The sequence below is a fragment of the Camelus ferus genome, chromosome 34, assembly GCF_009834535.1.
Source record: "Camelus ferus isolate YT-003-E chromosome 34, BCGSAC_Cfer_1.0, whole genome shotgun sequence".
NCBI classification, from domain to species: domain Eukaryota; kingdom Metazoa; phylum Chordata; class Mammalia; order Artiodactyla; family Camelidae; genus Camelus; species Camelus ferus.
The window spans coordinates 14,825,150-14,849,712 of NC_045729.1; the positions used below are offsets into that span (position 1 = coordinate 14,825,150).

Genomic DNA, 24,563 nt, shown 5'->3' on the forward strand with positions numbered 1-24,563 from the left:
GTTTTGTTCAATCTTTATAAATAGATTCTTAGAAAGGAGTTCATTGCATAGCGTAGGCCAAATGTAGTTCTTCACACATATACTTAGATTGAGTAAGAGCAGCTTGATTTTTAATAAAAATCAGGATGAGGTAGCTTTCTAAATGCTAATTTAGATTTAATTATAAATAATCAAAGGATTAAAAAAAATTGCAAAAAAAGTACCATACTAATTAAAGACACTCCTGCTTAATAAGTTATTTCACAGACTCTAACAGATATAAATAAGAAATAGTAACATGGAAGTTGTGAATAAAATAATAATAAAACTAATATTTATTGAGAACTTGTAAGTGTGAGGTTGAATGCTCAGTGTTACATGCATTATACTTACATAATATTACTTCCATTTTAGTAGTAAAATAGATTACTAGATACTAAATAATTTTTTGAAAGGTCACAATTATGTAAGTTTCAAAGCTGGAATTAATTTCCAGATATTTCTGACTACTGAGCCATTGACTGAATTATTTAATTATGTTCTCTGGATTTTTACAAGTAATTTTTAAATAAGTAATTACCATCACTTATACAACTAAAATGACCTTTATGAACTTTGACATCCACAGGATCTTTCTGGAAGTTTGAAACAACAGTGTTCTTCCACAAATGACCTATACTTGTTTATCACTTTATGGGTTCACATCTTAGTCACTGAATCGATTACTTTTTTAAAATAAGTGTTTTTAATCTTTTTGTGTTGTTTTATTTTCAATATTGTTAGGCTATATATAAGTTTAGTGTGTCATGTAACATTTTCCAATATATATAATATTTCTTTAATTTTTAATGTTTTCTCAGAACTCCTCAATCACTGAAAATAAAAGACAATTTGGTAACCCCTTTAATAAGTAAATGTAAGTCACCAAATAGTGTAATTTAGTGCAGGAAATTGCTATATATGCCAACATTACAATTTCCCTACCTTTAGAGTACTCAGTCTTTAACCATTACTGGATTTCAAAATTTTCGTAGATATATTGAGTCTCTTTTTTTCTAATACAGCATTTTAATTTTTAAGACAGGCTTTCTAATGGTATTAAAATATTTCTGTGAAATCTGACTTTAAATTAATGAGGGCATTATTATTCACGAACTCATTTATTCCTCCCTAATTTATTGCTGTTCATTATTCCAACCAATAATATGCTATCAAATGCAAAATTAAAAAGAAAAAGTATTCTACTATGAGACATTTGTTTAAAGCTCTAAGGAATTTAGAACCAGACCTTATGATTCTTCAACTGCAAAGTGAGGACTAATCCTCTTCACCCCACCCATTTTACTGTGCTAGGCACCTCCTCCAACATAAACCATTTAAGGTAAGTACACTTGTCTTAGAGCGCAGTCCTTGACATTACTCAGATGCAGAGATGAATAACCAAGGAGTAACCTATGCAGAACTGAATGTAGCCAAATCCTCAAAGAGGCAGCAAATAAAACATACAGGCACTAAAAGTGCCATTTCAATAACCGAGCAGGAAATAATCTACGCAGAACTAAACCTTCAGAATGCTTCTCAGAATCTCCGAGGGAATGAAAAGAACTACCACCACAAAGGTAAAACATTTCATAGTCGCACAATGGAACTATTCTAGAATATGCAGGTGGGGTGCAGAGGTGTGGAGAAAGAGTGGGGGATAAATTCACATATTTTCTGTTTTGAGGAACAGAACTTGAAGTTGGATAATGTATTCTACAGTGAAATGGGAGGACTGATTTTGTTCTGACATTATAGTAATTTGTAGTCTTTTATCGACAACTCATATAGGGCTGTATTTGCTGGGAATGCAATGGCAGATAGGGATTTGGGGGTCCCAGTTTATATATATGACTCCTTGTGCATGTGGGTTCTCTTGTAAGTAAACTTTCTAAACAACTGTCTCCATCACTCCTTTCTTGGTGTTTCCATTTCTCTCCCTGCAGATTCCCCATCGCACCCAGCGAAGGTCATTTCTGGAATCCTTGGAAGCATCTGCCTTGTCTTGATGGTCACAGTGGTAACAATGATAGTTGTTACTCCTTGTGAGTGAGATTTTGAAAAATTGTAAGGGCACTTTTCACTTTAATGACCATCAGTGCCTCTAAACACTTCATAATATCATGGAATAGACCTCTCATTAAAATGTATGCATTTAGGTTAAATGTGGAATGATTATTCTGAATTTGTCAAAAGTATACAACACAGAATAATTATAAAGAGTACATATACATATATTCTGATTTCATAACTTAAAGACATGCTTTAGGAGAGTGAAAGACCTTACTGAGAAATACAGATTAATTCTTGAGATTGGTTAAAGCAAATACTGGAAGAGATGATGAAGTCTGTTATTTAGGCTTTTGAAATATTTTTTTCCAGCAAATCTTCATTGCTTAATTAATTTTCCTTGGTAAAATCAACTTTATTCCAGGTTTTTCTAATCCTAAACAATAAGCCAAATTTCAAGCTAAGAAACTAAAATTATTATAATTTATTTAGATCAGTATTAATATGTATCATAATTAATTTTGTAGCTACTGTAACACCAGAGCAGAATAACTCCTCTCCAATAACAAGGCTCCGGAAAGGTACATAATGATATTCAAAGTTCTGATATAAGTACAGTTTCTATTTTGTCTCTATCTTAGGCTGATGAAAATAAGTATAGATTTTGGGGGAGAACATAAATTATAAAATAAGGCAACAAATATTCATAAATAATGATTATAGGAGAGTTGTTTCTCCCTATGTAACAGTGTGATCACGATACTATTGTTGCCAATTGGCTCAATTTCTTCCTGCTGTAACACACAAGTAATTGTGCTTTTCTAAAAAAGTGGTTGCACTTCTTGATTTTTTCAGGACATGTAAAAAACGGGTATTTTTTAAATGGATATTTTTGTGTTTTCTTTATATGGAGACATAAATTAGGGGATGAGAGACTGACTCTTCTCTGTGAGTGTTTGTATGAGTGCGGTTTGTTTTATATGTACCAGCCTTGAGGGTGCATAGCTATGTTATATACATATATGTTTATACCTATGCAAAATGTTAATTAGTTTTTAATTTTTAAAAATTTAAATTGTTTTGAATACTAATTCATAATCTTTATTCAGAATGTTACTGTGGTCTTTGTCCAAAAGAAGGATTTACATATTCCAACAATTGCTATTACATTAGTACTGAAAAAAAACCATGGAAAGAAAGTTTGATGGCCTGTGCATCTAAGAACTCTACCCTGCTTTATATAGATAATGAGGAAGAAATGGTAAGATATTAAATGTTTCAAACACTTTATTTGAGGCTTGATTCAGTCAGTATCATATTGGTAGTATTCATTCACATTTTTGTACGTATTTGTAGTTTTTTAAAGTCTGTTAATATTCCATTGTTTGACTTTATAATATATTCTATGTTTACAACTTTAATGCACATTTAATAATTTCCATTTCTTGCTTTTCATAGGAAATCTTATGCCTCAATAAATGCCTTTTTTCCCTAAAATAAACTTTGCTATTAAATTTTACCATACATCAAGGAAAGTAAATATATGATTGTTTAGACTGATCACAAAATGAATAGAACCATGTAATACACATCAGATCATGAAAAAGAAGTTTCCTGTCCCCAGCACTCAGCGTCTGTGTATTCTCTCATCACTTCTCCTCCCTCCTTTTTAACCGCTGTCCTGACGTTTAGTATTACAGAATCTCTGCTTGTTTGTGAATTTCATATACATGGAATCATACAATATGCATTTTTGTTCCTGTCTCTTCTCACACACACACTATATTTTTGCAGTTCCTCCGTATTATTGCATGTATGTGTAGTTTGTTAATTTCCACTGCTCATTATGTAAACATAACGTTTTAAAATCCGTTCAATCCAGTGTCTCTGGTTGGGGATGGAGCCTCATGCCCTCTGGGATAAAGAGGCTTCTTGGGCTCAGCCCTTTTAGTCATGGGATCCCCTTTGCTGGTCCCGTCTCCACCCCCACCCCCAGCTCTGGTGTCTCTTGGTGGGAGCAGGGGAAGCACTTCCTCTGGCTGCTGCTTCTTAGCAGGTGTCCTGATGGGCCACCTGGTCAGGCTCGCCTGCTGTTGCTGGACAGGGTTTCCCTCAGCACAGAGGAGGAAGGGTCACCTCTGCCTCCTCCGGCAGCTGGGGGAGGGGGCGGGGTGTTGGGAAAAGTTAGTCTAGGTCACTTTCTTCTGTTGGGTGGGGATTATAAAACGCCCCTAATTGTTGTTCCCTCGTTCTGGGTTCCCAAATCATTTCACCTTCTCTTTCCTCCTTTCAGAATTCCCCTTCACTTGTGTCCCTCATTAGTTCCAGTGCTTACAGTTGTACTTAGCAGGGAGTAGCAGAGAGAAATGAGTCGCTGACCTCTTGTTCGGAACACTGGGTTCCACCGGTACAGAAACAGGTCAATTTGGGGTTTATCAAGTCACAGAATATGGTGTGGGACCCAGAAAACCAAACCTTTGGCTTTCATGTCACTTATTATCCTCAATTTCAGTCCCTTAAAATTTCCTTCTAAAACCCAAACTCTGAGAACCATAGTAGAAAAATTTAATGATCTGATCACAGTATCCAAAGAAATGACTGTCACAGTATCTAAAAATTTATTTAAAGCTTTGCTATATTAGTTTTGTCAGCATGGGTAACGAGTAAGTTGTATGAGTCAGCATTTTCCTTATTAACATAAGAAAAACAATGAATCTACTAAGCATAAATGTTTGAGTTAATTTTAAATCAAAAGTATAGAGACTGGTTATTGTTTTTGGTGATATTAAAACTTTCAACTTTAATATATCTTTAGTATTAGGCTGGAATCTAACACTCATTTTATTCAGAAAACAGGATCCTATGAAAGAATATACTACTTGCATTTTAAAAAACAATAAAAGCTTTTATAATAATTATGTGACAATTCTTTATTTTGGCATAGAAATTTTTGAAATCTCTATCAATTATGTCATGGATTGGAGTCTTCCGTCGAGGCCGTGATCATCCGTGGATGTGGACAAATGGTTCAACTTACAAACTAAAGTAAGTTGTTAAAAATAATGCTATCTCATGGAGGAAAAATATTAAAAGAAAAATGTGAAGAATAATATTAAAACATTTGTTTTAGTTGCATTGTAGAAAGAAGAAAGATGTTGAAAGTTAATGAAATGTTGATACAAACATTAAAGAATGGACTACCACAAACTCTTACTAAAATTGTATAGAAAACATCATTACCCATTTTCAAAATATTTTTTATTATAGTTACATGAAAAATATTATTGTTTCATGGAATGCCCTCATATGATATAACAGAATTATGCATTTTTATCCATTACAGGATAACAGACTCATCACCTGATGAACGTAACTGTGCTATGCTAAACCCAAGTGGCGTTAGATCAGACAGCTGTGAATTTCTACATATATATAACTGTAAGCATAAGCTAGAGAATTAACACATGTGAGTTAGGATTTTGCTGGGTAACTGTATCTTTCATGAAATGGAAATAATATTATGTTTGCATAAATTTTAAAAGGAGTTACATGATTTGTTCTCATAATGAAACACTGTTCAAAAAGTATTGGAATATTATATACACTCCAAAAAGTACAGCTATCATTACTTTTATGTTTGGCTTTTTTTGCTCAACAATATGTTTATGGCATTCAACCTTTCTAAAAGATCATTTGTTCTATGAGCTCATTTGCATGAAATACGAAAAACAGGCAAACATGGAGACAGAAAGTAGATTAGTGGTTACCAAGGCTAAGGGGAGGTGAGAAAAGGAAGTGACTATTAATGGGTGAAGTGTTTCTTTTTGTGGTTGATGAATACTTTCTAGATTTTGATAGTGGTGATTGTTGTAAACTGTAAATATATTTAAAATCATTGATTTATACACTTTAAATGGATGGATTTTATGCTATATAAATTACACCTCAATAAAGCTGTTTATAAAAAAAGCTCCTAGAATTATGATTGGGACAGCATTTACTTTTTAAAGTAATTTGTAAAGATGGTCATCTTTATCATATTGACTCTTCTAATCAATAGTATACTTTATCCTTCCTTGAATTAAGTTTGCTTTAATTACTCTCTATTGTGTTTTGTATTTTTCAATATTGAAGTCTTATAGAAATATGGGTATTTCATAGTCGTGCTTTTGTAAATAGCATCTTTTAAAAAAGTTTTAATAATTTTTGCTGCTGTAAACAGAAATACAGTTGAGGTTTCAAGGTTGAGCTTATTTCTAATGGCTTCTCTGATTTTATGTATTAATTCTGTCGTTTCAAATACGTATTCTTCTGGATTTTTTAATATAAATATCTACTGCATCTATAAATAGTTACACATTATGTCTTCTCTCCTGATGCAATTGCTTTCTTTCTTGACTTATTTTTACAGATTAGGGTTTTATTTCCAACATTGAATAGAAGGTACAGTAAAGGTTCTATGTGTATCCTTTCCTATTTCGGGGGAAAATATTTCAGTATTTCATCCTTATGTATGAGGTTTGTTTTAAGGTTTTTTTTCGTCATAACTTTCTCATATGAATCCAATTCTATAGTATTCATATTTTTCTAATAGACTTTATAGCCGGTCAATGATGTTACGTTTTTATTATTTTTCTTTCAATGGGATGAGAAATGTTTTAAATAATGTTTATGAAGTAACTGTTTCTTTCAAATGTAAACCAATCTTGTATTTATGAAATAAATCCACAATAATCATTCTGTATTTTCCTTCTATTAAAAATCGGTGCATATTTCATATTTCAATTAAGATGTTTTCCTTCATCCATGTTTACAAAGAGATTAGACTGAGTTCATTAATATTATGTGACCTGACAGTTTTTGTTATCAAGGCTCTATTGGGAAGCATTCAGCTTTTCCTTCTACTTGGAGAATCTGTGTACAAGTCCTGCTGTATTTTAAAGTGTTATTTTTTACTACTGATGCCATTAAGAGCTTCTGGAACTTTTTTTGGAGGGAGGTTTATACAATGATCCCAGTATCTTTAACACATGTTAGGTTTATTCAGATTTCTAGTTGTACTGCATTTGGTAGTCCGTATTTCCTAGGGATTCTCTGTTTCATGTAGGTATTAAAATATATTCATGTGGCTTTATTCTCTGTTTAACATCTGTGAAAACCATAATGGTATTGTCATGTTTATTATAGATAGAAAAGATTCGTGTCTTCTCAGTTTTTTCTTCAGCCATCATTTATCAATTTTATTAAGTCTTTCAAATGAAAATACATTTGGCCTTTGTCCTCTCTACTGTCATTTTGTTCTTTGTCATCATCTTGTACTGTTTTTCATTTTCTTCCTTCTACTTCATCCAGATCATTTTGATTTAATTTCACCTCAACTGCTTTTTCATTTTTAGTGTCTTATGATGCATACTCAGATTTCTTCTTTCTTTCATTCTTCTTTTTGTTTGTAATATATGCATTTAAGGCAATTAATCTTCCACAAGACAGATTTTTGCTATTCTATTTTCCTTTTAATTCACATAAAAATTGTGAACTTTCATTGTGATTATTTTCTTGGCCCATATATTATTTAGAAATTTATTACTGAATTTAAATCCAGATAAAGATCTTCAAATTTGGGGTTATTGACCTCTATTTGAGATAAAGTATAGTTAGAGAATTTCTGTGAAGCTGGAAATGCTCTAAATCTCTGTTGAATATGGCTAGTGTGAATGAAGAACCAATCTTCATTTTTTATTTCTCTGTAATTAATTACAATTTAAATTTGAATATCCACATTTTAAGTGCTCATGTGCCAAACTTGGCTGGAAGTGAACCACAGTTCAGTGATGCCACAGTTCTATGTATTTTATATTAATATAATTGACCATATGAGTATATAGAGTATTTTTGGAAATTTTGTCTGTGCACCTAAAGATATAATGTGTATTCTATATGAGTACGTGTGGGTGTGTGAGTGTATGTGTGGGTGTGTGAGTGTATGTGTGGGTGTGTGTTGGAGGTGGGTATGTATATATTGATTAATTGCCTAGTTTAAATCTTTCTATAGCTTACTTCCATATCTGCTTGCTTGATAAGCAGTGAGGGAGATTTAAGTCTCCATTTATGATTATTTACTTAGGCACTTTTCTCAAGCCCATGTTGAAATTATTAAGTACATATAAATTAAAAAAAAATTGCTAGTGGTTTGGGTACTCAGTATATCGCTGTGAAACATGCTTATCACTTCTGTTGTGGTCGTTGCCTTACACAGTGATGGTGCCTAACTGTAACAGTGCTCCTGATTTGGGCTGCATAGTATCTTTTTTCATCTTTTTACTTTCCTCTTTATGCTTTTGTTTAAAAAGTGTCTCATCAAAACAGTAGTTATTAATATAACTGTTTTATGTACATAACTTATTAACTAAAATATTTAAAAGCAAAAACGTTCTTAGAATTTAAATGGAAAGTTATTCCATATATATTTAACATAATTTTAAAATAATTATATGCTTTATATATTTCATTTATATGTAAGTATATATATTTAAATTTAAAGTATAATATAGCTATCATTAATTTGGAATGAATACTACCATTTCTTTGAATTTAAGGTTTTCCTTGTTTCTTGTCCTTCACAATAAATATTTTTAACTTTCCTTTATAAGAAGTTGTTCACTTAATATGCTTTAAATAGTCTTATTAGTGCCCTACATTTTCAGCATAACTTAGACTCAATAAAGTCTAATAAGTTAGTACTTCCATCCCCTTCTCAAACAGTGAAAAGACTTAACGACTCTCTACTTTTTATTTACTGCTTATGTCATACTTGCTCCCTTGAATTCAAATACAAATACATGTATTTAAAATTTGAAACTTTATCATTCGTATTTACCCCTCAATATCTATTTGGATATATCCACATAATTTCTTTTCTTCAACTCTTCTTTCCTTTCTGCACATCCAAGTTTTCACCTAGAATGAGGGTTTCCTGTTTAGAAGATCCTTAAATATTTCCTTTAGTTAGAGTCAGTTGGTAATTAATTTTCTCCATTTAAAAAGATTCCTTGAAAATGAAATCTTTCTACCATCATATTAAAGGGACATTTTCCCTTGTTACTGATTTCCAACTGTATCTCTCTCTCACGTCACCAGGTATTGTCATTATTAGACATACTCACAAATACATATATTCATACCATAAATAGTAAATTCAAACTGCTCATTATTTTGAGCTTTCATTGCTTTGAATCATCCGAACATAGATTTTATTCAAGTTAAATGCCAGAAGGGTGAACTCATACTTTTGCATGTAACAAAGGACATGATATATATGTCTTTATTTAATTGAAAACAGCAAAGCGTATGACTATAGAGATAGTAGGTATAAGTACCTCAAGTTTAAAAAGGCAACATTAGTGAATTTTACTTTGTTTGGCATCACTAGTGAACGCTTCACCTGCTCTAATTGTATTATGTGAGCAATAGAGGAGAGTAGATTATTTATTTAATCTATGAAAATATAATAAAATATAATTAATAGGAATAACCACATAGCTAGCCATTAGCTATTGTTATAGAAAGTTCAGATATTAACCTATATTACAAGGACATAACTATGAATTTAAATTCCATTTTTCTAGATTTTAGAAAACTAAAAATTAAGAGTTTGTCTAAATTCAATGTCCTAGATTCCATTACACTGAGATTATACTGAAAGTGAATATTCTTAGGTACAATAGATAAACATTCCCCCTTTTCTTGATACAGATGAGGACTGCTGAAAAAAATGTTAATCTGAGGCAAATTTGATAATTTATTTAATGTTTTATGTCTTGATATTCATGTGTTATTTAACTTGTTTTAAAAGTCTAATTTTTCTGCCCTCCCCATTTTTTTGTGAAGTGCAATTTTTAAAAATTACCATTGTTTTCCCACTACATAAACTTGGGCCGTGTTCTTTACAACAAATATTCCTATTAAAATACAGACAGCAAGTTATGATTGGAGGATCATCAATGAATAATATAAATAGTAGATATTCAATATTTCAATCTCTGCCCTGGTGATATAGTTTGATATTATTTAATGTTTTATCCTTTCCAGAGATATTTATTTTTATCAAGGGAACTCTAAATAACTTCTTTATGAATAAGAAAATTAAAGGTATTTTAAGAAGTAGGGCAGAGAAAGTGAGAAGTACGTTTGGTCATTGATGTCTTTATGGCAGTTACAATAAAGTTAAAAATGTAGCAAGTCTTCAGAATTAGTGACAAGTATCCTTAAATACCTATTGTTAATGGAATTATATCTTAATTTTCCCCAATTTTTTCCTTTATAACAGAAATGACATAATGAGAATATAAGGAAAAGAAATATGTAAAGCAAAAATTTAGCAATCTTGTCTAAAAGTAGAACTTAAACATTGAAGATACTCTTCACAAGCCTTAAGCTTCAGCATTTGTGATTGAGATGGAAGGAGGTTAACAGCACGGTGGTCAAGTCTTTTGTCCCTCGGTGTCTTTTATCTATGGAAACAATTTTTCAGAGGCACTTGCCAAAGGACAAACTAAATGATACAGTACAAGCCGAAAGTCTCCTATGTTCTGGAGACATGTGATGAGGTAGACTGTCTTCAAAACACCCCAGTGTAAGAATTTCCTGTTGAAGTGACACAGAGATGAGAAATCGACTTGTTTCCACTATTGCCTCCCTCCGGGCCTTCACAGGGCAGTCTGTGAAGACCACAGAGATTGTTTGTTTACAAGGGTAACCTGGTCTCCCCCTTGACGATGCAGGACTCCAGCCTACGGAAGGTATGTGCTGTTTCTCTCCTTTCTATTCACATGTCTCCTTTAGTGGGAAATAACAAATGCTAGATGTGGTACAACTTAGGGACAATGATCTACAATCAAATCAAAGAGACACTGGTGTCTTTATTTGAATAATTCAATGTAAAAAGTAACAATAAAATATGAAATACATTGGAGGGTTTCTGAAAATATTCAAATTCTTGCCTGGGGAGATTATTCAGGTGCATACACACATACCGTAACTGGGTTTGTAAATCAATGCCATTTAAAGTGAAGTCTCATAAGCATCATGACAAGGAACAGTTAATTTTGGACTTTGTAATCAATATAGATATAATTATATTTATATTTATTTAGCCCAGTCTTTAAAAACAGATTCTTAAAATGGATTCATCAAATTGTGAAGGGCAAATGTAACTCTTCATTCACCTAGATTAAATAAAAGCAGTTGATTTTTAATAAAAATCAGGATGTGGTAGCTTCTGTAAAATGCTCATTTAAATTGAGTTGTAAACAATCAAATGCTTTTGAAAAGCTTGAACAAAAGATTTCCAAAAAAAAACCACACAGATACAGACTCCTAAAAAATTATGTGTTTGTCCAACTGATATGAGTCAGAAATAATAACACGGCAATTATATTAAAATAATAAAATAAGATGGCAAATTTAATATTATATTTTACATGTTTTATATCACATATTTTTATTCTCATTCCAAATTAGTAATCCAGGTTGCTAGACACTAAGTAACTTTTTAAAGATGATGCATTATTAATGTCAAAGCCAGAATTAACCTAGATCTCACTGACTGCAGACCCCATAGACTGAATTCTCTGATTTATTACAGTTGCTTACACAACTAAAGCTACCCTCATGGACTTTGGCAGCCATAGGATCTTTCTAGAAGTTTGCACCAACATTGTTCTTCTATAAATGTTTGACACTGTTAGTTATTATTTTATGGTTTCCTATCTAAGCCATTATTAATTGACAATTACTTGTGTAAAATAAGAATTTTATAATTGTTTGGTTTTTATTAATTGTTAAGTTTGGATAGTTTAATGTGTCATGTAATATTTTAATATATAAAATAGTTGTTTAAAATTTTAATGATTTCTCAGAACTCCAGAATCATCCAAATAAAATGAAAAAATCATTTGATAGCACTTTATTCTCTTTTAATAAATGAATGTAAGTCACTAATAAAAGCAATTTAGTACAAGAAATCACTATGTATGCCAAATCTACTCTTCCCTCATCTTTAGAACACTCACTCTTTAACTATTAATGAATTTTAAAGTTGTCATAAAAATTGATACATCTTTTTTTTTTCTAGTATGGCATTTTCATTTTTTTAACATCTTTATTATGATTGGTTCCTGTACAGTAAACTATACATATTTCAAGTGTACAGTTTGTTGAATTTTGATAGATTAATTTTGATAGATGTTTGATGAATTTTCATTTTAACACAGTTATTTTAACAGTTCTAAAATGTTTCTGTGCAATTTGAGTTTAAATTAATATGGCTATCACTATTCGTGAACTTTATTCCTCACTAATTTTTTAATTTTCATTGTTCCAACTGATAAGTTTGTATCAAACACAATATTATTTTAAAAACTACTTATTCTGTCATGAAACACATTTGAAGTTTAAGGAAATTAAAACCAGACTTTTACATTGTTCAACTGCAAAATGAGTGCTATTACTTACCTCACACAGCACCCAGTTTGACTACACTAGGGTTCTTGTGATTCTATACATCATTTATTAACCACTTAAATACAGTTTTCATAGAACAGCGTCCTCGACATCACACAGCTGCAGAGATGGATAACCAAAGAGAAAACGACTTGGCACCGAATCTGGTGAAGGACTTAAGAAGACAGTGAATGAAAGGTGAAAGCATGAAAATTTCCAGTTCATAGCTGAACAGGAGAATACCTACATGGAATTAAACTTCCAAAATGCTTCCCAGGATCCTCAAGGGAATGACAGTAACTGCCACCACAAACATAAAGCATTTAACTGCTCACATACTTTTTATTTGCGAGGATCGGAGCTTGAGTTTGAAATACAGTATTCCAGTACGAAATTTGAGGACTTATTTTATTCTGGCATTGTTGTAATTTGTAGTCTTTGATCAACAATTCATGAAACATTATCTTGCTGAAAAATGCAATGGTATATTCCTAAAGATGCCAATGGTAGATACGAGTTGGGGGTCCAAGTTTATGTATATGACTCCCTGTGCATGTGGGTTCTCTTGTAGGTAAACTTTCTAAACTACTGCCTCCATCACGTCTATCTCAGTGTTTCCATTTCTCTCCCAGCAGAGTCACCGTCACCTCCAGAGAAGCTCATTGCTGAGATCCTGGGAATCCTCTGCTGTGTCTTGATGTATATCATAGTAAAAATGATAGCTGTTACTCCATGCAAGTACATTTTTGAAAGATTATAATGGAACTTCTCATTTCAATGATAGTCAGTGCCTCTAAAATTTCATTCTATTATGGACTAGAACTCTCATTTTAATATATGCATTTAGGCTAAATGTGGAATGGTTATTCTGAAACTATTCAAAGTATAAATACTTTGTAGAGAATATTTTTTATATATATATACATATACATATATATATATTCTTATTTCATAACTCAAAGACATGCTTTAGGAAACTGAAAAACCTTACTGAGAAATATAAATTAATTCTTGAGATTGGTTAAACCAAATACTGTAAGAAGTGGTGAAGCCTGTTCCTTTAAGATTTTGGGATTATTCCTCCCCTCTAATGTTCATTACTTTATTTATTTTTCTTGGTAAAATTAATTTCATTCTAGATCATTCTAATCCTAAACAACACCACTTTTTAAACTAAGAAATTAAAATAATTATGATTTATTTTGATCAATATTAATTTTTAAAAGATTACTTCAATTTTTTCTAGGCATTATAACACCAGAGCAGAATAATTCCTCTCCAGTAACAAGGCTCCAGAAAGGTACATAATCATAGTCAAAGTTCTGATATTAGCACAATTTGTATTTTTGTCTCTATCTTAGGCTGGACAAAAATAACAATAGATTTTGGAGGGGAATATCATAAATTATAAATTCAGGGAATAAATGTTCATAAATTACAGGAGAGTGTTCTTCATATGCAACAATATGCAGGAATATTCATTAAAAAATGAGTGAATTCATTTAACATACTAATTTAAAAAAGAATTCACCATACCCATTGTCCCCAATTGGTTCAAATTTCCTCCTGCGATAATGTAAGTTATAAATTATTTTACTATTCCAAAAAAAGTGGTGTCCTTTATTGACTTTCAGGATATGTAGAGAATGGATACTTTTGTTTGTAGGTTTGCTTTCTATGGGCACATAAATTAGGGAATGAGAGGCTGACCTTCTCTGTGTGTGTGTATGAGTGTGGTTTGTTTTATATATCCAGCCTTGAGGGTGCATAGCTATGTTGTTTACTTGTATGTTTATACCTGTGCAATGTAAATTAATTTTTAATTTTAAAAATTCAAATTTTGGATAATATTTTATAATTTTTCTTCAGCATATCATTGTGGTCATTGTCCAAAAGAGGGGTTTACGTATTCCAACAATTGCTATTACATTAGTACTGAAAAAAAACCATGGAAAGAAAGTTTGATGGCCTGTGCGTCTAAGAACTCTACCCTGCTTTATATAGATAATGAGGAAGAAATGGTAAGATATTAAATGTTTCAAACACTTTATTTGAGGCTTGATTCAGTCAGTATCATATTGGTAGAATTCATTCATGGTTTTGTACGTATTTGTAGTTTTTTAAAGTCTGTTAATATTCCATTGTTTGACTTTATAATATATTAATTCTATGTTTACAACTTTAATGCACATTTAATAATTTCCATTTCTTGCTTTTCATAGGAAATCTTATGCCTCAATAAATGCTTTTTTTCCCTAAAATAAACTTTGCTATTAAATTTTACCATACATCAAGGAAAATAAACATATGATTGTTTAGACTGATCACAAAATGAATAGAACCATGTAATACACATCAGATCATGAAAAAGAAGTTTCCTGTCCCCAGCACCCAGCGTCTGTGTATTCTCTCATCACTTCTCCTCCCTCCTTTTTAACCGCTGTCCTGACGTTTAGTATTACAGAATCTCTGCTTGTTTGTGAATTTCATATACATGGAATCATACAATATGCATTTTTGTTCCTGTCTCTTCTCACACACACACTATATTTTTGCAGTTCCTCCGTATTATTGCATGTATGTGTAGTTTGTTAATTTCCACTGCTCATTATGTAAACATAACGTTTTAAAATCCGTTCAATCCAGTGTCTCTGGTTGGGGATGGAGCCTCATGCCCTCTGGGATAAAGAGGCTTCTTGGGCTCAGCCCTTTTAGTCATGGGATCCCCTTTGCTGGTCCCGTCTCCACCCCCACCCCCAGCTCTGGTGTCTCTTGGTGGGAGCAGGGGAAGCACTTCCTCTGGCTGCTGCTTCTTAGCAGGTGTCCTGATGGGCCACCTGGTCAGGCTCGCCTGCTGTTGCTGGACAGGGTTTCCCTCAGCACAGAGGAGGAAGGGTCACCTCTGCCTCCTCCGGCAGCTGGGGGAGGGGGCGGGGTGTTGGGAAAAGTTAGTCTAGGTCACTTTCTTCTGTTGGGTGGGGATTATAAAACGCCCCTAATCGTTGTTCCCTCGTTCTGGGTTCCCAAATCATTTCACCTTCTCTTTCCTCCTTTCAGAATTCCCCTTCACTTGGGTCCCTCATTAGTTCCAGTGCTTACAGTTGTACTTAGCAGGGAGTAGCAGAGAGAAATGAGTCGCTGACCTCTTGTTCGGAACACTGGGTTCCACCGGTACAGAAACAGGTCAATTTGGGGTTTATCAAGTCACAGAATATGGTGTGGGACCCAGAAAACCAAACCTTTGGCTTTCATGTCACTTATTATCCTCAATTTCAATCCTTTAATTTCTTTCTAAAACTTAAATCCTGAGAAATACAGTAGAAAAATTCAATGATTTAATCACAGTATCCGAAGAAATGACTGTCACATTACCAAAAAATTATTTAAAGCTTTGCTATATTAGTTTTGTCAACATGAGTAACAATTAAATTACATGAGTCAGAATTTTTCTTATTAATATAAGAAAAACAATGAAACTGCTAAGCATAGATGTTTGAGTTAATTTTAAATCAAAAGTACAGACATTGGCTAATATTTTTGGTAATATAAAATTTTCAACTTTAATGTATCTTTAGTGCTAGACTAGAATGTAACAGTCTTCATTTTATTCAGAAAACTAAGGATCCTATGAAAGAATATACTACTTGCGTTTTAAAAAACAATAAAAGCTTTTATAATAATTATGTGACAATTCTTTATTTTGGGATAGAAATTTCTGAAATCTCTATCAATTATGTCATGGATTGGAGTCTTCCGTCGAGGCCATGATCATCCGTGGATGTGGACAAATGGTTCAACTTACAAACTAAAGTAAGTTGTTAAAAATAATGCTATCTCATGGAGGAAAAATATTAAAAGAAAAATGTGAAGAATAATATTAAAACATTTGTTTTAGTTGCATTGTAGAAAGAAGAAAGATGTTGAAAGTTAATGAAATGTTGATACAAACATTAAAGAATGGACTACCACAAACTCTTACTAAAATTGTATAGAAAACATCATTACCCATTTTCAAAATATTTTTTATTATAGTTACATGAAAAATATTATTGTTTCATGGAATGCCCTCATATGATATAACAGAATTATGCATTTTTATCCATTACAGGATAACAGACTCATCACCTGATGAACGTAACTGTGCTATGCTAAACCCAAGTGGCGTTAGATCAGACAGCTGTGAATTTCTACATATATATAACTGTAAGCATAAGCTAGAGAATTAACACATGTGAGTTAGGATTTTGCTGGGTAACTGTATCTTTCATGAAATGGAAATAATGTTATGACTGCAGAAATCTTAAAATGAATTGTACTATTTGCTCCAGTGATGAATATTTTTTCGAAACTGTTATTGAAATATGATATACACACACAAAACAGTACAGCTATCATTACTTTTGGTGTCTGGCTTTTTTTGTTCCATGTTATTTTTATGGTATTCAGCCTTTCTGAAAGATCACATGTTGTGTGAGTCCATTTATTTAAAATATCCAGTTGGCAAACCCATGAAGGCAGAAAGTGATTAATGGTAACCAATGGCCAAGGAGAGGTGTGATTAGAAAATTACTGCTAACTGGTACAAAGTCTCTTTTTGGGGTGATGAAAACTTCTAGAGTTTGTTAGTGTTGGTGGTTCTAAACTCAATGACTATTAAAAAATCACTGAATTTTATACTTTAAGTGGATAAATTTTATGCTGTGTTAATCATACCTCAATAACACTGTCTCAAAGAAAACAACTCCTGGAATTACGTTTGGGACTACATTTAAGTTTTAAAGAAATCTTCAAAGATAGTCATCTGCACAATATTGACTCTTCTAAACAATATTATATTTTTTCCTTCCATGTATTAGGTTTTCTTTAATTTCTCCTTGATACATTTTGTAGTTTTCTATATTCTTAAAGACACATGGGTATTTCACACTCATACTTCTGTAAATGGGGTCCTTCTTTTAAAATTTTTAGTAATTTTTGCTGGTATAGACAATAATACAGTGATGTTTACATGTTGGTCTTATAGACAATGATTTCTGTGATTTTAGGTATTAATTTATCATTTCAAATGTGTATTTTTCTAGATTTTTTATACAAAAAGTTACTGCATATGTAAATAATCACACTTTATTTCTTTCCACGTGCAATCATTTTTTTTTCCTTGACTTACTTTTACTGGTTAGGGTTTCATTTCCAACAATGAATAGAAGGTAAAGTAAGGGTCCTACATGTATCCTTTCCCATTTTAGGGGAAAATATTTCATCCTTAAATAAGAGGGTTGTCTTAAGTTTTTTTTTAATCATATTTTTCTCACATGAAAGCAATCCCATCATACTCTCATTTTTCAGATGAATTTTTAATCAATAGATGTTACATTTGTATTATTTTCCCATCAATTGGAATGATAAATATTTTCTCTCTATAATGATTACAAAGTAAATTACCTTTGTTTCTTTCATATGTTAAATTGATCTTGCATTTCTGAAATAAAATTACAATGATCCTTCTGTATCATCCTTCTTAAAAAAATCAGTGCATACATCATATCTAGATTAAGCTTTTGTTCTTCATCCATGTTCACAAAGCTTTGACTGAGTTTTTATTTATGTTACTTGCTTGATAGGTTGTTATCAAGGCTGTGTTAGGAAGCATTTTTCTTTTTTCCTGTTACCCAGAAACCTTTGTGTAACAGCACTGCTACATTTTTAAGTGTTATTATCCACTACCAATGCCATTTGAGCTTCTAGAACTTCGTTGTAGGAAGATTTACATAATGAACTTAATTTCTTTGCATAGGTGTTAGGTTTACTTAAGTTTCTATTTGTTGTGCAAAGTGTTCATTTTAGGACTTTTTCTATTTTATATAGGTATTAAAATGTATTCATCAATACTGCTTTTTATCTATTTAATATCTGTAAAAACTGTAATGGTATCTCTCTATTTATTTAGACATAAAAGATTTGTTTATTTTCAAGTTTTCCAGCAGGTTTTATCAATTTTATTAAAGGTTTTCAGTGAGAGTACCTTTGGCCCAGCTGTTGCTCTCTGTTGTAATTCCGTTCTTTGTCCTGATTTTGTGTGTTTTCTTCCTTCTACTTCATTTGGATTCAATTTCACTTAACTTTAGCTTTTCTATTTTTAGTTCCTTACAATGCATGCTTGGATTTCTGCTTTGTTTTGTTTGTAAGATATGTATTTAGGGTGGTCAGTACTTCCCAAGACAGACTTTTGGTACTTTAACCATCCCATTTTCTCTTGGCTTGTAACGTTTTGCTTGGAAAACCCCTGACAGCCCTCTGGGGCTTCCCCTGTGAGTTTCTAGCTTCTTTTTCTCCCACTGTTTTTAAGAGTTTTTCCCTTTGTCCTTGATTTTGTTTTTGTTTTTATTTTTGTTTTTTTACAGTTTGATGATAATGTGTCTCGGAGAGGATCTCTTTGATTTTGGTTCATGACATATTAGCTTCATGAATGTGGATATCCAAATCTCTCACCAGACTTGGGCGGCTCTCAGACATGATTTTTAAAAAGTAAGCTCTCTTTCCCCTTCTCTCTCTTCTCCTGGAACCCCAATAATCTGCAAGTTGGTACTTCTGATGACAGCCCGTGTGTCACGCGGGCTTTGTTCACTTTTTTGTTGCTGTCCTTTCTTTTTTCTCCTCTGAATAGATAATTTCAAAGGTCCTGTCTTCTCCTTCACAGATTCTTTCTTCTGCTTGATCCATTCTGGTGTTGATGCCTTCTGTTGTATTTTAATTTATTGTATGCTTCAATTCTGTTTGGCTCTTTTTATGATTTCTATCACTTTGTTAACTTTATTATTTTGTTTATATTGTCTTCCTTACACTGTGGAATTATCTTTCTTTTTTTCGTGTAGCTCACTGAGCTTCCTAAAACAGCTATTTTTAATTTTTTATTGGTTAATTCATAGATTTCCATACCTTTGGGGTTGGTTGCTGGAAAATTATTGTGAGCCTTTGGTGGTGACATTTTTTCATGCTCCTTGAAGTTATATGTTTCTGTCTTTGCATTTCAAGTAGCAGTCACCTTCTCCCTTCTACTAGCTGACAACAGGAGAGAATTACCTTCCACCAAAACTGCTAGTGATTCTGAGGCTTTCTAGGACCTTCTATGGTTGCACCTGCTCCACACTCTGTGCTCCCTCTTGTGGCAGAATTTTAACGTTTGTACACCTTATCTCAGTCTTGCAACGCACCAGGCTGGGTGCTGAAAGCTTTTTCTTTTGTTTTCACAAACATGATGCTAAAGTTCATGTTTGTGGTCTCTTGTTGGCCTTCAGATTCAGACTGGGTTTCTGCATGTGCTCATGAGCCATCTGCCAAAGCTCACCCTCTCTGCTGCAGTTGAGAGTGCCCACAGCAAGACAACCACTGGGTGTGGGTGTTTTGCAGGTGAAGTGTGGTTATTTCTAAGGGTGTCTGTGGACCAGTTGTGACTAAGCGGTTCATGAGCAGACTTCTTGATAGAGTCTTTGGTGCAGTTAATAGGATCTGCGTCCCTTTAATGCCCTTTGAGAGTCCTATTTGCTGCTATCTCACCCTCTTCTCACTCCCAGTTATGCACATAATGATTTAGTCATTTGGATGAGGCAAGAGAGAAATGAGCCTCTTTGGGAGCATCCCATAGAATTGAGAAAGCTAGGTGCTCACTCATATTCTTTTACTTTTCCTCATGAAAGATATCATGGGCTGAGAAGGTCTCTCTTGGAGAGAAGGGCAATGTGTTACCTTGGAGGAAGGGCAATGTAGGTAAAATCAGGTTGCTCCTCTTATCTTCTCTAGTACATCCAATCTTATATTCTTTTGCTCCAGTGCTGTGGTGAAATAATCATATTTCCAAAAAGCCAAATCATAGATACAAATGACAATATAAAGGACTAATTAAATAGGTAACTTTATTTTTCTGGGCAATAAAAGATCATTAGAATTGGAAAGTTACACCCAGACTAGCACAAATCATACAATCAGTGAATGGTGTGCTGGACCAGGCTCACAGCTGATCAAAAGAGATTAGCGTTAAATCTCAGGAATTTTGAGACCAAGTTGTTAAACACAATCATTATTAAAATTCAATTACATAAACAAAATATTGTAAATCATAGTAACAATAAAAATGATAAATACTCAAAATGTTACCTTGTAGTTATTTTGCTACATTCACTATGTGCTTATGAAGTTATGTGCATCCATGATGTCTGAGTTGTGGAAATGCTACACGATAGTGTTCTACGATAAATCTCTTCCCTTTCCAATTCTCCATTCAGTGATATTAGGTTCGTAGATTTAAATTGATTACAGTCAGTGTACTCCCAGAACTCAAATTGGCAAACACTACAAACGAGGTCTTCCCCTCCACCAGAGCACTGGTTAGGAAACATTTACTAACTTACACTGGATACATGTTACACTAGATTCCTACCTGGAACATATAAAGAACTTATGTAAGTTCATAAAATGGCAGCAATGAACTAGGAAAATATGTGAAGAGACAATTCACAGAGAAGTAGACCCAAATAACGGATATTATTATGAAAGTTAAATATAAATAACTCTTATGGAAAGGAAAACTAAAACCTCCTGAGAAAATTTTGCATCCATGATGTTAGAGAAATTGAAAGATTGTAGACTTCAACTTGTGGATATGGTGTGGAAAAATGGAAGCTGTCATGTACTTCTGCTTGGAGTGAAAATAATACAAAAGCTTTGGACAGCAATTTGTCAATACTTGTGAAGTTTTATCCAGTACTCAACAGCTGGTAAGTACATACTCGAGAAGAAACACTCCTGTAAATGTGGTTAAGGAAAGATATTGAAGAATATTTGAGACAGAATTTTGAGTGATAATGAAAAGGAAAAAAATAGGAAGAACCAAAATACTTTTAGAAAAGAAAATAGGTAAAAATATTGTACTATATTCACAGAATAGACTATATTTTATGAGAAAAGTGAATAAAATTGCACAATATTAAATATATCAATATCGAGGAATGTCAAAAATATAAATTTGAGCCAATATAAATAATTCCAAAAATGCACACTACACATTGTTTTTCTGCTTTTAAAATACATGCAAGACATAGCCATATCTATTAGATATAAATATATAGGTAATAGGGATCCTCTAAAGGGAAAAGAGAGAATTAAATTAAGAATGAGCACATAAAAACTTTCCATCTATTCACAATATATTTTATAAGCTTGATAGTGGGTACACTAGTGTTTGTCATATTATTCTTTAAACAAAAATTATATGAATAAGGCAATTTAGACATGTTACAGAATATTTGTATAAACTTAGAGCAAGAGAAGACTTTGTAAGCAACCTGGTAAACGCCTGAGCCAATAAATGAAAGACTAGAAACATTTATCTACATAACATATAACAGTAACACTTCTGTCAAATAAATGCAAATAAATGATGGAAAAACACATAAAACTCATTCCTAATGTTTCATGAGCACTTACAATGTATCATACATTATTTTATGTGCCAAAGATACATCAATGAACAAGACAAACTTCCTGTCATTTCATAGTTTATATTCTGCTAAGAAATATAAAAAGCAAAATAAACAAAGTGGAATTAATGATACGAGTAAAAATAGACGAAAATAAGAAATAAAACATATTAATAGCGTGTAGAGGAAAACAACTCTAGAGGATAACATTTGACAAAATTTGAAAAAAAAAATCCCTCTATTTGGGCAAATAAGATTCATGTCTGTGGGAGAAGAAAGGCCAAAGTTCCTAAATTAGAAATAAATGGGGTTAGTGAGGAAGATTAAAAAGAACTAGAAAGCTAAAGAGACAGGAAGGAAATGAACAATAGGTCAGAGAGAAGAAAAACTGATACGGACTTTTATTGACCAGCACTTGATCACTTCCGAGTGTTAAAAAAACAGAAATAATGTACATATTTTGAACGTGTTTTTCAGATGGTTTGCATTCTTTTGACTGCATCACTGCACTGAGACTAAAAGATACAAACACATGTGTCTTTAATAATCTAAAACTATAGCATCTAATTGCACAGAAATATTTTGCTTTCTGCTTTTTAACCATATTTGGGGGGCTACTACTTGAACACTGTTTCAGTGAAATAATGATTATTTATGTTAACCTTGAGAACACGCCACTTTTTAAAATTTCTTTTTTAACTCATCTTGATATTTCTTATTAAGAGAAAATTCTGTAAACCACAGAGTATTTTTCAAACAATCTGTCTAAAACTAAAGATACTTAGAAAGTGAGCTTTTGTGTTTTGAATCATAAAACAAAGTCCCATAAGGTCTATTTGTATTTTCAATTAGAAATCAATTAAAAGTACCCCCTGGACTTAAACCTCGTTCTGTCTGTATATTAGGGTCATCACCGCTTTCCCTAAGCTGCTTACTCTAGTGTCCTCTGTATAAATGGCACCATTATCATTTCATTCAGTAAAATCTAGAAGGATATACATCTTTCTTAGCCCTTCCCTCTTACCGCTGTCATCTTCACCTCCTGTCAGATTTAATGGCATCATCTATGTCAGTAACCTCCCTAATTAGTGTCATCTTCACCATTCCTAACATCACAGTTTTGGGTAAAAATAAGACTGACTTCTCCTGCCCCTAACTATTGTTCTACTTGTTCTTTATCCCCATTAATACCAAATTGACTGTCCTCTGAACAGGTGAAATTGTCTGCCCAAAGCATGGAAATCTGACCTTGTCAATCCTTGCTTGAAACTCCTCAAAGGGTTTTTTAATTGACTACCTGGTAGTATTCAAGCAACACAGCTTAGATTATGAGCATTTTCTTCTCACTCACACCCACTTTTTGTCATCTCAGTCTGTTCCAGCTTCCATCCATCTCCAGATACTCATAACCTCACCTAATAAATCAACATTATAGGACTGCATACTGGTCTCTTTATTCATTTTATTGACTCTTTCTTCTGTGTCTGTCATTTCCATCTTCAGTTCTTGGTATGTTTTAGCCCCATTCAACTTGATATCTAACACTCCCCCCAAAATCACCCAAACCAGGACATCTTTCCTAACGCGATTTCCTCATAGCTGATACTGGCAATCCATTGTGAAATTGTCATTTATAGTCCAGTCTTCAAGTATACCCAGTAATTCCTATCTTCTATAAATTACATATTAATCTAGAACCATGTGCTTGTATCTATGCCTTAAATAGACTATGGACAATTACATGGTAGGGCACCGTGCTTTATGCTTTACTGAACTATGTGTATCCATTACCAAACAATATGCTTGATGCACAGAAGTCCTTAAGTGATACTAGCTCAAGCAATAAGTAAGAAACAGTCTTCATGGAAATACAATTACTTTACTAGTTTTATATTTATTTATAATTATTATTTATTAATTAATTATTTATTATATTCTGTTGTGCTTTGTTGTTTTAATCCTGTGAAAATAAGGGAGAAAAAAATTAACGCAGTTCAAAAGGGTCCTGGGAGATTAACTAACTCCATCGAAGGAACATTGTAAACTTATAGTGGTTATTTTCAAACTCTCCAAGAAGGTAATGTAAGAATTGCAGAGTTTAAACTGAATGCATTTTTTTTCCTATATACACAAATGAATCTACTGGGAATAAATGAAGAAAGCAATAAATCAATTAGAATTTGACCAACTGATAAGAGGTGCGTTAAAAAAAAATGTGACCTGGGAGACTGGTTCTACCTAGATCTGCAACTAATGAGTCTTTTTCCTTGGAAAAAGTACTATCTTATTCTTAGGTCTATTTCCTTGGGTGCCTGGGATAAGCAATGTCCAAATCTCATGATATCTACAAAATTCTAGTATTCTTTGGTATTTAAAATACTGGAGTGAACACAAAATCCATTTGGATGCAAGATGCAGAAGTTGTAAATAGCATCCTTCTTTTTTTGATGGATGTGGAGATTACTACTGTGGCAGGAAGTGTAACGTTAAACGGCAAACAAGCAACCAAACAAAGAAAAATAGCTCAGATGCTAAGCGAAATCTGAAGTCATCTAACTTGTA

At 32.7% G+C, this 24,563-nt stretch overlaps 1 protein-coding gene across 1 annotated transcript; it reads left to right on the plus strand.

Moving 5' to 3' along the window:
* The first annotated feature begins 1,070 nt into the window (after positions 1-1,070).
* On the plus strand, positions 1,071-20,673 carry LOC102521616 (NKG2-A/NKG2-B type II integral membrane protein-like). Its single transcript, XM_032472900.1, is given in 13 exon segments — positions 1,071-1,598; positions 1,965-2,062; positions 2,064-2,085; positions 2,556-2,609; positions 3,138-3,289; positions 4,973-5,073; positions 5,372-5,476; positions 12,584-12,726; positions 13,164-13,262; positions 13,775-13,828; positions 14,398-14,549; positions 16,238-16,338; positions 16,637-20,673. Coding segments are annotated over 13 exon segments (1,386 nt in total). The 5' UTR covers positions 1,071-1,411; the 3' UTR covers positions 16,755-20,673.
* Positions 20,674-24,563: the final 3,890 nt, after the last annotated feature.